At 37.8% G+C, this 16,873-nt stretch overlaps 1 protein-coding gene across 1 annotated transcript in view; it reads left to right on the forward strand.

The window, feature by feature from the left end:
- The window catches only part of pkn2a (protein kinase N2a), a 92,907-nt gene that overhangs the window by 20,184 nt on the left and 55,850 nt on the right, over window positions 1–16,873 (forward strand). The window contains exons 2-3 of the mRNA XM_055151820.1: window positions 7,772–7,936; window positions 10,919–11,054. Coding sequence (XP_055007795.1) covers window positions 7,772–7,936; window positions 10,919–11,054 — 301 coding nt within the window. The remainder of the gene's footprint in view (window positions 1–7,771; window positions 7,937–10,918; window positions 11,055–16,873) is intronic.

Below are 16,873 nucleotides of genomic sequence, written 5' to 3' on the forward strand. Positions count from 1 at the left end.
GTGTTTCACTTACCCCCCAGTGAGTGTCCTTTATTCATCACTCCATTATCAGCACAGGTGAAAGGAGGAGGAGCTATATACAAGACGGAAATGAGACGGAAATAAGGAATACATTATATGAGTAATTGTTTTATTGCAGCCTCATTGAGATACACGAACAATGCAACAATTTTACAAACCTAGTGATTAAGCTCAGATACTAATCGATACTAAAATTACAATCGAAACTAGATACTCATTATAGCTGGTTAGGGTTATGTGATATGGCAAAAAAAAAGATTACAATTTAATTCTTCATATTGATCACTTTTTCTAAATTTGCAATGTTATTTTCTTTTCAAAAACAGACTTTGACTGTTGATTGTTTTTAGCATTCATCATAGTCTGAAGTCTGCTCCTAACCTAATGTCCTTTTACTGATCAGCTGTGCCCTCATTAAAAAAAGAATAAAAAATTTTATAACAGAACTTTAACAATTTACAAATGATTGAATCTTGATTTTAAAATTTGATTCGTTGCACAACACTACTGTGAATATTCTAAAAAGGAATGAAAGAATCCTTATTTATTAACAACAGGGAGCATTGAAGCAAATGTGCTGGTAATTTTCTTGTACTGTATGGAATAATATTTCAGTCTATAGTCTCGTCTCTCCTGTTTTTATCAGTTTGACTTTTCAGGAACCAAAAACTTCCTGTTAATGATCTACCAGAGTTTAGTACAAGTGAGACCTACACAAAAGTTGCAGTGAGTCTGAACTAGGGTCGTCAAAGTATCTAAAATCAGACACTACATGATACTAAAACTAGAAGTATCGAAACAAGGCAGTAATTTGAGCAGGTATTGGACAGAAATAAACCTTTCTTGAATAGTTTTAGAATGATCTTGAGCTGTATCAGAACAAGTATAAGAGCACATAGACTAGTATACACACATGAAGAGGATAACACAGATATAAAACCACATGGTAATATTAAAAAAAAGTAGAGGCGGCGCTACCATTAGGCGACCACCTAGGGCCCCCAAATCTGGAGGGGCCCCCAACCAATTGCCTTCAGTGCCACTAATGGCCAAGGCCTCAATTTGATTTTCTCTCAATATGGCATTATATGAGAGTACTTTTTTACTTTTAAAAAGGATATCAAAATAGCATCTGATTGTCAAATCTGTTTTAATTGCTTCCCCCCCTTGGTTATCTACTAGGCTGCCTAACTAAGAATTTAAATTTAGAATTTATTTATTTGAAGGATAAGCCCCTTGAGATGTTTTGCCATCTTGTTTTCGAGGGGGTCCTCATAAATACAACAAAAGACAGATACAGTAGGACAGACAGTAGGATACATAAATTCAAAAAATGCATCAAAACAACAAAATCAACACAACCACAAACACACACTCACACTTGACTGTTTGACATACAATAAAACAAGTTTGAGGAAAAAAAAATATATTAATAAAAACAGAATTCAGAGATAATCACAACAAGATGAACAACAAAAATTCAACAAAATGATCAAAAACAAATACATGGGTTATGTAAATATTGAACCAGAGCAATTTTTAATGAAGGGACTGAAATCAAAGACAAGTTTCCAATCTACCCTAATTCAAATAGAGCTGTGCATGTCTCAAGAAGAATAGGGGAAAACAGACAATAAATATATATAAAAAAAAAGTTTGCCTAGGACCCCCAAATTGCTAACTCCGCCACTGGCCACTGAAAGAAAGTATTGCGATTTATTGTTGAAAATGCCCTTATTTTGTCTAAAGTAAGAGGAGGACGTCTATTCCTTTGTACCAAAATCAAATCGTAAGAAAACAATTGCTGCTCTCCTCACCTTAACAAAGTGTACTACTATCAAACACCAATATCTAACTGCTGTGTGTTATCAGATGGTCTGGTAGAGACATGAGAAAATGTTTCTTAAGGTTAATGTTCTTTTGTTTTGTATTAATTCATGACGCTGTGAAGTCACATGTCCAAACACTGGCTCAGTTCAGCTCAGGCCTTTATTATCCACATACCACAGTGATGTCAATACATACTTATTATCAATGATGCATAAATGTAAATATGTTCTTATTACAATTGCTTTAACTAATTTTTTTTTTTTTATATCTTAGTTTTTTTTAATTGCTGTTCCTCAATCTAGTGTGGCATTAAACTTATAAACGTAATCTATAGGAAGTTCCACAAATTGATGCAAGCTGTAATAAAGTTCACAAATTAGAAGTTAAGTGAAAAGTTAAGTTATTTTATTTTTACGTGAAACCCAGAACCTATTTCATTGGACTGTTTGTGGAAAGCCAAAGCTATTAGGAAAGACATCCAACAATAAACTACTTTCTAATTAGGTGTGGACAATACACAATGGACTTATTTTTTAACTTCAAGAGCTGCTCATACAATTTATCTTATCTGTATCTTATTTGACGTAGACTGGGTTAACTTAAAATATATAGTGTATAGGGATGGTACAAGATCTCATGCCACAATATCTCCTGAGACAAAATTGCTACAAGATCGTGCACACATGAGAAAAATAACCTAGTGAGATTTTTTTCCCCAAGTGTTTACATTTGGATTGGATAAAAAAGGGATACATGATAATCTACTTCTCTTCTCCAAAAGCAGTACTAGAATGGAAACAAAAATATGAAATCAAATAAACTGTGAGACCAAAATTGGACACTGAATTGTGAAATGTAAATATTAGGAATTATGTAAAATTTCATCTTGTCTCATTCTCGTGGACCCAATCTCGTATCACATCTTGTGGAAGTTGTGTCCCATCCCTAATAATGTATTGCAGCTATATTTAATTTTTTGTAACTATTTTGAACTGCACTAAAATCCTCTTATGGTGCTGGTGTGGTATAGGATTCTGACCCCGCGGTGAGGTGACCCCGGCGTCAACATATCATATAGTATTTTGACCCCGGGGTCAGAATCCTATTATGGTATGTTGATCCCCCTATGAAAATCTGTATTTTATTAATAAAGAACTTGAATTCTATAGAAAAACTTTGAATATGAATACTATATCTGCAAATGAAAACATATTGACGTATTTAAAAGTGTATTTTTGAAGAACTCAGATGCATTTTTTATGTTGATTATAACTTTTGAATGTTAAAAATTACTTAGTTTAAACACATATTTTACTGAAAATGAGATAAGTAGTTATTAATGAGTTAGGTCATCAAAGTGATGTATAATGATTTGGAATCTTGTTCAAATAGACAGGGCTGATAGTTAAATAGGGGAAACCTAATGACTATAGTAATCTGACCCTCCAAAATGTTTATTATGACACAACATGTCTAAATTCAAGATCATTATCGTTACAAACTATTGCCGAAATTGACATTATGATTAAGGATTATCTGAACATGGCAAACTAAAAACCATAACAATGTAAACTACAATATAAAAAGTGACAAGATTGCTGTGTATATACAATTTGAACAATACGTTACATTTACACAAAACACCAAGTCGTTCTCCGTCAAAACATTCATTAAAATCCCTTAAAAGAAACTGAATATGTAGCAATATATAATAAAAGTAAATGACATGAGAATTAATGATCATGTAAGTAGGGATGGGCATGATTAGTCGTTCATGATTCAGTTACGTTCATTTTAATCGACTCTAGAGTGGTTATGGTTTATATGTCATAAAGTTGAATTTATTTATGCAGATTAGTAGTGCAGATAGTAATAATAATGATGATAATTTTAATATAAAAACGTTAATGATTAATCGATAATCGATCGTTAATTCTTCCGACGATCGATTAAGAAAATTTCATCGAATGCCCACCCCTGTATGTAAGTAACTACTAAAGAAAAAAGTAAGAGGAGTCAAAACCCTTTACTATAGCGGCATGTTGAGCCCGGGGTCAAAATACTATCTCACACCGGCCTTTGCTATAACACTCAAAACAAGACATCTGGTTATCTCTGTGTAATTGTAATACACTTAATAATAACTATATGTTGTGTATTTTTCAGTATTTGACCAAAGTTCTAGGTCCTGATGGTGACTTGTTGAACGGCGCACACACTGACAGCCTAAGCTCTACAGTATCTGATGGCCACTTTAAATCCATTCAGGAAGTGGCCTCTAATCCGTCTTTAGTAAAAGTGACGTCTTAAAGGAGGTCAGCGGTGAACGGGAGCGCGGGGGGTAGAGCCGGGGGGGTTATTAATGGCGCATTGTGTAACTTTTCTGGTGGAGGAGGGCCCGTTAAACGCTTTTTGCCATGTAGATGTTATTGCTTTGTCTGGAATGTTTCTGTCTTGATGGGGACCAAACCAGACCAAGTTACAGGGCAGATCTGTGGAGTGTGTTTTGGAGCTATAAAACCACCTGTAATTGAATAAATGTAAGATAGAGATGTTTAATGTCACACTGTGGAACATTCCAGACAGAGCAATGACGCCTCCATAGAAACAAGCAGGTGACAGACCCCCAACCAAAAAGTTACACAGTGCACCTTTTAAGCCTCTATAATGTTAGGAAAAATAATAATGATTGCAGTTTTAAAATATTTTGCAACTTCATTTGTGAAACATGATAGATGAAGTAATCATTTTTATGTCAGTTTTGATCATGGGTACTTTTTGTTTGTACTACTGAGACATTTTTGGTGATTTTTCTGTACTGCAATGAAATTTGAGCTATAGAAGGTTGAATTATGAAGTTTTATGACATAGATGCAAACTACTTCAGTGTATTATTCTGCAATTTATTTACATTTAGAATAGTTTTATTAGCCAGGCTGGCGCCACCTAGTGCCTCCGCTCAATTTCATTTCTCTCCAGCGACTAGGTCAGGAATCAAAATACACTAGACGGTTCGGAAAAACCCCGGAAATGCGAGTTCGGGCACCAGCCAATCAGTGAAGAGTCATATATTCTGTGTTGGCAGTGATTCCTGACATTTAGGATTTAAAGCTTTAAAGAGAATGTTTGGTGAATTTTATCAAGGAGAAAGACGTTATTGTCCTTCTTCCTATGGGATTTAGGAAAAGCTTAATATACCAGTTAACCCCGTTAGTGGAGCATTACATACATCACGACCAAATAACAGCAATTGGTTAAATAAAAAAAGTATCCGCCTACCATCGAGGGAAAGACTTCTAACACTGCGAGGTCAGACGGTTTCTACGAAGTGAAACCGGCTGATGAATCAGGCTATAGTTTTATGATGATAATTCTGCTGTATGGTTTGGTTTCAGTATTATAAGAAATAAATTGCACTTCCAAATTTGTGTACATTTTGAATAGAGCTTGAGATTGTCACACCTCCAGTCTAATATTAAATCATTGGAGATTTTAAAGGTGCACTGTGTAACTTTCTGGTTTGGGGTGCATTATCTGCATGTTTCTATGGATATATCATTGCTCTGCCTGGAATGTTCCACAGTGTGACATTAAACAGCTCTACTTTACTTTTTTGGTTCAATTACAGGTCGTTTTACAGCTCAAATACCTAGAAAAAGACATTTGACAGTGAGTGGGGTCGCCACTCCACAGATCTGACCTGTAACTTGAGCTGGTTTGGTTTCCATGAAGATTGAAAGGTTTAATGCTATACCATAGAAAAAACAATAACATCTCCATGGAGAAAAGCATTTGACGGGCCCTCCACCTGAAAAGTTAATTACAGTTCTACCACTTTTCTTCACTTTTTAACATTGTTTTGGCTAATATATCTTCATGAAAATTTTGCACTACTGTCACAAACATGGCAGATTTCCATAGTAACAGACATTTTCTTAATTTTACACTCTTTCCTGACCAGTATGTCCTGGAGCATTAGTGTTTCAGAGAAGCGATACTGACCTGTAGATCCACATGTTTGTAAAGGTCTAAAGTTCACGTTTGGCAGGTTTTAGTGACCAAATATTTTGTTTTCTACAAATCATATTTCTAACATCATAATTGCAGTTTCTTGTAATTGTCACTGTGTAATTGCAATTTATCTTTCAGTTCTCTGCAAGATGTAAACCATATGAAAAATGAAGTTACAGTTTCAGTTTTGTGCTTGTATAAATTCAAACTCTGAATCAATATTGAGTATCGAGTCTTTTCCTTAGTTTCATAATCGATACCACAATGATTGTATTAGAAAACGTTCTTTATTTAGACTATTTTCAACATTTAATATAAAAGAAAGTAACACGATTACCATGTGGCCTTAATATGTGTGTAATCCCTCAGTGGTTCAGATATTATTCATGGTTTGATAGCTCAAAAATACCTAGAAAAACAGACATTCTGACTGTGAGCAGGGTCACCTCTCCACGGATCTGACCTGTAACTTGGTCTGGTTTAGTCTCCATGAAGACTGAAAGGTTTAATGCCGTACTGTGAAACATTCCTGTCAAAGCAATCATCAAACATCTCCATGGAGAAAAGCATTTGATGGACCGCCACGAAAAAAGTAACAAAATGCACATTTAAATACGGAGAGACTTAAATAAAATAAGTATAAAATAAACAGTTGAGTTGCGAAAGAGCAGGACTGCACGATATTGGAAAATAATTGAGATTTTTCTGATGAAATTTGCAACATATTTTTTATAAAGTAGGATTTTGTTTGAGTGCACATTGTAAACAACCCCAGGAGCCTCAAATATTAACTCATATATAACTCATCTATAAACTAATACAAGAATCCCGTGCATTTCAGAACAAGTTTGTAGAGAACTAAACAGGTACAACAAGATTTTTCCATACACAGGCTGTTTCTTTTATATTATATCTAAATAATTACAGCCTTGTGATTATTGTATTAACTGGAATTGAGATCTTGATTTGATAATTAATTGTGCAGCCCCAGAAGAACAGGCTCATCCTCTTGACAGTGTGTTACCGAGATAGACAGAATCGCGCGCTTTGAAAAAACTTTACAAAGACGAGTGTCTGGAGCTGTATCCTGTCATCCTGGTTTCAGAGCATATGATTGACAGGCGGGTTAACCAATCAGAGAGACGCATGCTTTGTCCACGTCAAAAACAAACTTTGCTGCTTACATATTAACAAAGGAGAAAAATGTACATAAAGGACAGAGAAACTGTGTGGATTTTTACAGAATCAACAATCGAAGCACCAAGCTATTACTTATTTTAGGTAAAAGAAGTTTTATTATTTTGATCTGAATGTTACGAGAATTTTTGAGAGGACACGTGATACAAATGAGCAGCTGTGGTTGGACCGTCTCAAGTTTGGACAGATGGCTTTCACTCGCTATGGTCCAGTCCCAGTCCCTTCTGGATTTGAACAGAATGTAGAAAGGACTTAGCCAGGCCGGCGCCACCTAGTGCCTCCGCTCAATTTCATTTCTCTCCAGTGACTAGGTCAGGAATCAAAATACACTAGATTGTTCGCGAAAACCCCAGAAGTGTGAGTTCAGGCACCAGCCAATCAGCGAAGACATTCTGTGTTGTTCCCGAGAAGAGAATTTTTGGTGAATTTTGTCATTCGGAAAAACGTTATTGTCCTTCTTCCTACAGGATTTGGGAAAAGCTTAATATAACAGTTATCCCCATTAGCGGCGCATTACATACATCACGACCAAATAGCAACGATTGGCTAAATTATAAATAGTACCCACCTACCGTCGAGCAAACAAATTCTAACACTGTGAGGTCAGACGGTTTCTACAAAGTGAAACTGGCTGATGAATCAGGCTAGAAAGGACTGGCTGGGCGGACAGTTGTTTATGATTATGAACAGTTGTTTTATTGTCATTTTCCAGGGGGACTCTCGGGGGCAGATGGTAGCCGAGCGTCTTGGTTTGGGCCATAACTTGGACCTGTCTGACACCATGGTTCAACAGAAGCTGGACGAGATCAAGGAGCAGATCCGCAGAGAGATCCGCAAAGAACTCAAGATCAAGGAGGGAGCGGAAAACCTGCGAAAGGTACATTTAAAGAGTCCATATTATGCTATTTTCTGATCACAAACAGACCTGGAGTTGTGTTTTGCTTCATTCACATGTTTAACACACAAACCCTGCAGATTCAGGCTTAGTTGTTCTCTCACACAAAACTCTGTTCTACCTTGTGATGTCATGTGTTAAAGGTTGTATGGAGGATTTTTTTTGTTTCAAGTTGTCAATGATAGCATTATAGAGGTGCAGTAGCCTTGTAATTATGATGACCAAAAAAAAGAGAATACAAATTCATCAACTCTGGACGTGGTGGGGCTAAACATTTGCCAATAGATAACGACACTGCCTCGTTATCTGTTAGCTGACAGGCTGTCAATCAAACTCCCTACGTTTCTAGCGTAACTGACTTGCCTGCGCGCCGCCGGTACGTGGTTTACGTACGACTGTCACGCAGTCCACAGACGCAAGCCGCACAGACGCTGTTTACTCCACCAACGCAACAGTTCTTAGCGGCTTTTTTTGACCTATATCTTCCTCGCAGTTCGCACAAAGTTTGTTGCAATGGCAGACAAGAATCCAGGAGCAGTTAGCCGCAAAAGAAAGTCTGTTTTTGAGATTGCTGAAAGAAGAAGACAAGGGGAAAAGCAGCGAAGCCAAACTAAGGTGATTCCTGAAGATTCATTCCAGTGATGGCGCAACTGAAGCAGACGAAGGGTCTAAAGACTGACGCACTGGTCGCCAAATTACTCCTGGACAGGTCACTTCTGCTTATTATGAAAACGTACTTTATTTCCAAGAGCTAGACAAACGTTTTTCAGGACACGAAAGCGATATCCTATGTCTGAAAACGTAATTTTCAAGGCAAAGAAAGAGTCTTGCTGCTGCTGCGTGTTGTAGCTAGTTCATTCGCACTGAATCTCCGCGCACCCTTCTCTGCACCCCTTTCCTGCTCCTGTCCCCGCTGCCCGATCCGCTCTTCCCCCTGCTCCTCACTTCTCCGGGCACGGAATCTCCGCTCCCCGCTCCCCGCTCCTCTCTCCTTCCCTGCTCCCTGCTCCGCTCTTCTCCCTGCTCCTCACTTCTCGTCCGCGAACGAAATGTCCGCCACACCCGCTCCCCCCGCTCCTCACTTCTCCGTCTTGCCTAACCAACACTGTAGTTAGTTGTTTACAAGTCATGTGCAGCGCACCGGCTGTAAACAAACCTGTTTCTGGCGTAAAGGAGGAGGAGGGAGGAGGCGTTTCTACGTAGGAGCTGTAGGGGAGGGGGGGTGGTTTCACGCATGCGCAACATTTGAAAAAGGACAAACAGTCGCTGGATTTCTCGTTCCTTGGAAAATCCTCTATACAACACATACAGGAAGTGCTCCACTGTGTTTTTAAACTCCATACACCTTCACTAGAATTATTTTGAAGATTTTGTACTGGAATTGCCGATCTAAACGTAACAAATGACATCACAAGGTGGAATAGGGCATTTTGGGCTTTGGAGATGTAAACAGACTAATAATAAAGGATTAGTCAAACATGTACCGTATTTTCCGGGCTACTGGGCTCACTCTTAAGCCTCCAACCCCATCAAAAAACAAATGTGTGCCCCACAATCCAGAGCGCCCTATACACAAATCCACTCGGGTGTCCCAGCACGACTTCAGTAAACTACAAAGCCACAGAACACACAAACACACACGGAGCAGACAGCGACCGCACAACGAAAAACACCCACAGACACACTCATCACTCCACGCCGACGAGGAACGGAACGGAGGAACGAACCGAAAAAGCGAGTGTAATGTGCCACTTCTAGCCACAGACAGCACCCTCCCTACACGCCACAACTGAATAAAGCCCAGAGTCACCGTGAACGCGCCAAACAAAGTCCCACTGACCCATCACACTGTTGTGTTTCCTTTATAGTCCGGTGCGGTTTATTTGTGAAAAAAGTTTGAAAATAGACCATTTAATTACAGTATGCCTTGTAATCCAGAGCGCCCTATAGTGCGGAAAATATGGTATGAATGAAACAAAACACACCTCCACATATGTTTTTGAGGAGGTAGCAACATTGTAACGTGGCTAAAAGCTCAGAAGAATCAATTTTGTGTAGGATATGGGACCTTTAAAGAATAACACAAACAGTCTGCAGCAGAAAATATTGCTGTGATGTATATGTTTTAAAAATGTTTGTCAAGATAATTTCTTTGTTGTGTGGACCAAAGATGTAGAAGCCAGAGCTACGTGTAGGTAGGCCTGTCAGAATAGTTACTATATCAACTTATCGTTCAGTACATGAAAGTTGGAACAATATTTTTGACAGGCCTAGGTCTAGGTTGAACTTGTGATGTGTTGTGGAAAATATTTTAGAATTTGATGTTGTCATAATTTCAGATGAAGGCCAGGTGCCCATTTAACTCATAAGTCAGAGGAGTCAAACTCAAATTCACAGAGGCCAGAATTAAAAACTTGGGCCAAACTAAATATTTATTAAAACATGCAGATGTCGTTGAAATTTTTCTTCTTCTTTTGAGATATGTAATGTTAAAACTTTTCTTATTAAAATAAATGTTTAATAACAGTTTTGCTTAAATGTTGAATCCAGAACAAGCAAAATATAAAATAATAACAGCATTTTAAATAAATAATGTGTCTATAGTCTATCTGTAGCCGGCGGGCCAGCTGTAATACATTTTTGATATGATCTTGCGGGCCAAATATAATTATATCGCGGGTTTGACATTCACATTTTTTTTTTTTTTTTGAAATATTAAAATTCTATCATTATTTGTTAAGGATTGGCTTCATAAACTTGAATATTAAATTGTATTGTCAACTCTCACACTTTTTGTTGAAAATCAAACACCTAAACAGGACCATACACTTTTTCTCACCATGGTAATTCCTAAACATTCCACCATTAGAGATATGTGTAGAACACCCCCAGCGTGATGGCACCGCAAAGTATGAATAGATTTCCTTGTTTTTAAGACTGACTAACATCTCCCCTTCCTCTCAGGTCACCACAGATAAAAAGAGCCTGGCGTACGTGGACAACATGCTGAAAAAGTCCAATAAAAAGGTGGAGGAGCTTCACCAGGAGCTGCAGGAGCTGAACGCGCACATCGTGGTCAAAGACCCAGAGGAGCTGCTAGGTAACCCCACAGTTTGACCGAGCATTCTCACAAACATTAACCAGCAGAGCGTTTACACAGGCTAACTCGAGAGATACGATCTAACCCAGGAAATGCACTGATTTTAGAGTCTTTCAAGCTACACTGTGGAACTTTTCTGGTGGTGGGTGTGGCCCTCTTGTTTCCTGATTTGTCTGGAAAGTTCTATAGTATGGATTTAATGTATTGGTGTTATATTTATTCAGTTTCAGTCAGGTGTTTTGTTGCTTAAAAAACTCGTAGAAAAACTTGGATTAGTACTGTGAGTGGTCTTGTCTTTCCATAGATCTGATCTGTAACCTGGCCTTGCGGTATCAAAATTTCAAAATGAGCTCAATGGAGGATGATTCTAGATTAGCCTAACTCAGTGTAAGATAGTATGTTGACCCCCATAGTATTTTGACCCCAGGGTGAACATGCCGCTATAGTAAATTGACCCCCAATAGGATTTTTACTCCCCTTATTTTTTCTTTAGTAGTTACTTATCTGATCATTATTTCTCATGTCATTTACTTGTATTATATATTTCTACATATTCACTTTCTTTTAAGGTATTTTAAGGAATGTTTTGATGGAGAAGGACTTGGTATTTTTTGTAAATGTAAGGAATTGTTAAAATTGCATATACATAGCATTCGTGTCACTTTTTATATTGTATTTGACATTGTTATGGTTTTTAGTTTGCTATGTTCAGATAATCCTTAATCATAATGTCAATTTAGGCAATGGTTTGTAAGAATAACAACCTTGAATTTAGTCATGTTGTGTTATTAAATCTTTTTTTATCATATATTTATATTTAACAAGATTCCAAATCATCATACATCACTTTAAATACATAACTAATTAATAACTACTTATCTCATTTTCAGTAAAATATGTGTTTAAACAACTAAGTCATTTTTAAGATTCAAAAGTTATAATTGACATAAAAAATACATCTGAGTTCTTCAAAAAACACTTTTATGTCAGTATGTTTTAATTTGGAGATATAGTGTTAATATTCAGAGTTTTTCTATAGAATTCAAGTTGTTTATTAATAAAGTATAGATTTTCATGGGGGCTCAATATTGTAAGAGGGGTCAACATACCCCATAATACGATTCTGACCTCGGGGTCAGAATACTATATGGTATGTTGACCCCGGGGTCACCTCACCACGGGGTCAAAATCCTACACCACACCGGCGAGGTACTTCCTGTCGAACCAGAGGAGCTAGAGCAGAGCGGAGCCGGAGCTAACAATTATAAAGCGTTTTTTTAAGACGACTAAAGGGTTTTGAGCTGAGAAAAAGTTTATGATCTAAAACTAGGTAAAAATCGCCAACAAATCCAACATTTTTGAAAGTTTTAGGTGCCCTGTCAGACGCACACGAGCAGTTTGTGATTACATTTCCTCTATGAGAAAAATGTTGTCTTGGCCCATGGGATTTTTTCCGCTGAAGTTCCAGTGAATGTCACTATGTCAACTGGAGGCAACTACAAGCAGCAATACCCTATCCAGTTATTTTAATAGATCCATGGCAATACTGTGAAACATTCCAGGTAAAGCAATAAAATCTCCATAGAGATAAGCATATGGCAGATCACTTGAAAAGGTTACAGAGTGCAGCTTTACTCCTGATAATAGGGTGAAGAGTTGAATGAATATGATGTACACGATCTGTCCAGTTTTACAGACTGTGTTGGTTTACACTTGAATGCTCTTGACTAGCTTGAATCAGACTGAATTTCTGCTTGAAGGTCTAGTCATCAACATTCCCCGGGTGTGATGCTAACTGTAGGCTTTGCTCTGTCTGGAGGTTTGTTACTTTAGTTCTAGACTTAAATCTGAGCTTTGTTTTATCACAGTCTGACCATAAAGAGCTGACTTAGCTGAAACTACAACAGGTGAGATGAGTTGTGCTGTTAAACAAGTCTCAAATAACATTACAATCACGCTCTAGCTACTGTAGACACCATTTTTTTTAGGTAGTCACTCTCACCTTTTTGTTAAAAATCAAACGCTTTAACAAGGCCATGAACGCTTGTATTGATTACATTCTCCTGAAAATGTGTTGTTTAAGTTTTCAGATAGTCTGAGACAGTCTTATCTCTGCATAAAATGTTCCACAATATGACATTAAACAGCTCTATCTTACATTTATTGAATTACAGGTGGTTTTATAGCTCAAAATACATTGAAAAAAAGGCATTCTGACTGTGAGCGGGGTCGCCTCTCCACAGAGCTGACCTGTAACTTGGTCTGGTTTGGTGTCCAAAGATAGAACGTTTAATACCACACTGTGAAACATTCCAAGCAGAACATCTCCATGGAGAAAAGAGTTTGATGGACCCTCTACTTGAAAAGTTAGACAACGCACCTTTCAAACTTTCTGGCAGTGTTTGCTAATGTGTCCATTTTATCTCCATGGTAACTTGTGAACATTCCATCATAAACATACAGACAGAACACCCCCAGCGTGATGCATGAGGATCAATATGACTATTTTGTGTATTTATTAGGCTGTCCCGGGGTCCTGTATTTAAAAAAAACACTTTGCAGTTTTAACTCTTTCCCTCTTGGACGCCCACTAGGAACAACCCATACATATATGACTAGGACTATCCATAGAACATAACTGCATAAAAGAAAACAGACTTCCACGAGTGGTTATAAATGATTTTTACACTCATGACATTAACAGACATATTTGTATCTCTGGAAACTTTAGACTCTGAACTCTTCATTTCTGGATGTTTAAATGTGATTCAACTCATTTACAGGTTTATAACAGCTCACTGAAAATGAGAGTTTACCTGGTCAGGTGCAAAATCGAAAATAAAAAACTATATTCAGCATCTGATATATGCATGTTCTGAGTACTATATTCATAAAAAAATTAAAAAATATATTTGTCAAAGTATTTAAACAGATTTCATGTCACCAGATACAGAACTGTTTTTACCTGTTGTACACCTGTGTGGACCTAATTTGTTTTTTTCCATTTAACTTATTCAACTCATTTAGCTTATTATAATATAATAATATAATAATAAAACTCGTCCCTGTAAGTGGGTGTCCAGCATTTGTCATCTTGGCTACTTTCTCGTGTGTAGAGCTCCGCATAAGCATTTGTTTCTGTAGCAATTCTGTCATGCATCGTATCTTGAAAAAAAAGACTGAAATATTTCAAAGGACTCGTCTGAGCAACATCCAGATTTCAGGGCAATTTTGGTCCATAATCGAGTATAAAGTCCTGGATAGTTTGTTCAGATATCGCAGGACTCCACACAGACGCATCACTGGCATTCTCACCTTCGTAAGTTTCACTCTCCGAAAGTCCGTCACTATCGCTGTTTTCCACTTTATAATCAACTTCATCATCACTTTGAAATCTATAAAAGTCACTTTCTCGAAACTTATCCATAAAATACGTCCGCTCCTCATTATTTCAAAAACTGTGTGACACAGTGCCGCAATCTTTCCATTGCTCGTGTTTCGCGTTATGTTTTTTCCGGAAGCTACAATCATCACTACTTTGATTAATTTCGGAAAAACATATCCTGGAATCCTATTGGTCAGTCTAGTATGGGTTGTAGTGGCCCCCACCTATCACAGCCTCTGTTTAGATGTAAAAAACAGGAACCGTTTCTAATGGTCGTCAAATCACGTCTTTAGTGATACAGCGGAGGTGTCAAAAGACGTCATTAAGGGTACGGGGGTCGTCAAATGTTGTCTTCATGTGAGAAAGAGTTAATTTCATAAAGACATGCCTTAAAAAATTATATAAATAGTGTATAGTATGAATGAATAAACCGTTGAATGAATCCTGAATCCTGAATGAGAAACCTGAATGAATTTACATAATTTAAAAACATGATTACATACAAATGATTTTAACTCCAATGCAGTGACTGAATGATGATCTTTTAATATTTTGCGTTGGCCAGCAGTAATAGTTTGTGTAAAAGCTCTTTCTCTTCGTCAGTGTGCTGCGAGGTGTACCTATAGTCAGTGGAGCCGGGCAGAACAGAGCGCGCTCAGTGTTCGGAGGTGACTCATCCCACAGGCTAACATTGTTACATTCCACATTCCTACATCGCTACAGCCACCGGGAGGATTGTTCCCAAGCTGCTGACAGATCGCTCCTGTGCATTTTCTCGGCAACAATGGGATCTGGGGAAGAGTTGGACCAAAGCGGTACTTTACAGGCGGATGTTGTTAGCCTGTTGTTATTGTTCAAAGTTAAATCACTAAACATAACGAAACGCTGTGGTTTTGTCATGCACGAACTGGAAGTTGAATATGTTGGCGCCTTGTTTGGCTCTGTGTGGTAAAGTCATTCTAGTTGTGATGGTTAGTGGAGTCTAGTGCTACATACTAACTGAGTCTCTGCTCTGAAGTTGTTTTCCTGCCCTCTGATAGCAACTTCTTCCCTCCTTTGTCCGTGAAAAAAGTTGCTGAAAGTTTTCATTCATCGCACAAACAAAAACACTTCTGAATACTGTTTTTTAACTTGTTAACTTGCTTTCTATTAGGGATGTAACAATATCGGAATTTCACGGCACAACCATCTTTTGTGGGGGAGAACCAAATTGTGAATATTCTGCTTTTCCTTTTAAACTACCTTGACCAGCCTTTGTTTCTGTCACAATCCTAAGAATTATGATTTAAAAGTGCCAAATTTTTTCATTTAGATGGCACTGAAACTGAGCAATGGATCATGGTCTTTGTAGTTCCCTCTGGTTTTTAGCTGTTGCTGCTACAAAACTATTAATTCAAGCAAAAAGACTTGTACTGTAAATTCTGGACTATTGAGTGCACCTGAATATACACTGCATCAACTAAATTTTACATACAGTACATATATACGCTCACCTGAATATAAGCAGCTGTCCACATCTTCAAGAATGTTTTTAAGTTGGAGCTGTCTGCTTTTATCTCCTTAGAAAGCTTTTGTCGTCTTTTTGCATTGAGTCATTTCGTCACACTGTTGTTGCCAAAGTCTCATCATTGACTCACTGATGCCGAGCTCACTTGCAGCAGCTTGATTTTCTTCAACAGTCACATCAATCACCTTTAACTTAAAAGCTGCATCATGTGTATTTCTTCGTGTGTTTTCCATGTGGAGGGTGTGTGTATGAAGCGCAAAATAACTGTTCAAAACACAATCAAACAGCATTTTCTTTGCGCATCACCCCGTATCTACCCGCTCTCTACTGCGCATTTCTCCTGCAGAAAGAGTCTCTGTCCTGTCTGTATCATGTCAGTGTCTTGGAGGATTTCAGCAGATTTCAGACTCTCTCAGGGGTGGGGCTAGTTCTATCAATCAGGTGTGAGTGGAGGTCCGGCTACTGAAGTTTGAGAGGTTTCTTTTTGTCATTTACGCAGACGGGTAAGACGTGTCCCCCTCACTAATGTTCATTTAGCATCGTAACTTATTTTATCACATGGCGACAAACTATTTGAGTGCACTGACAATATCACAAGCTTGTGCAGTAACTTCATGTGAACCCTAGATCCATGTGTAACTTCACAGACAGCAGCATTTTCTGCACTCAGTCTGCGTGTAACCATTGTGTTGCCAAACCATAGACCGTATATATGAATGGACAATGTGCCAAACAAATAGCCCGTCCATATATTCACCGCATTGTTTTATTAGCCGCAGGGTTCAAAGTGTGAGAAAAAAGTAGTGGTTTATAGTTCGGAATTTACGGTAATTTGATATGCTGTGATGGCCCACGATATTATTTGCGAGACTTTTGACAATACGATATCACGATATTTCACTTAGTGATACATCCCCACTGTCTATG

Source organism: Boleophthalmus pectinirostris, unplaced genomic scaffold, assembly GCF_026225935.1.
Source record: "Boleophthalmus pectinirostris isolate CB_2022bp ecotype Guang Dong unplaced genomic scaffold, ASM2622593v1 HiC_scaffold_16, whole genome shotgun sequence".
NCBI lineage: Eukaryota > Metazoa > Chordata > Actinopteri > Gobiiformes > Gobiidae > Boleophthalmus > Boleophthalmus pectinirostris.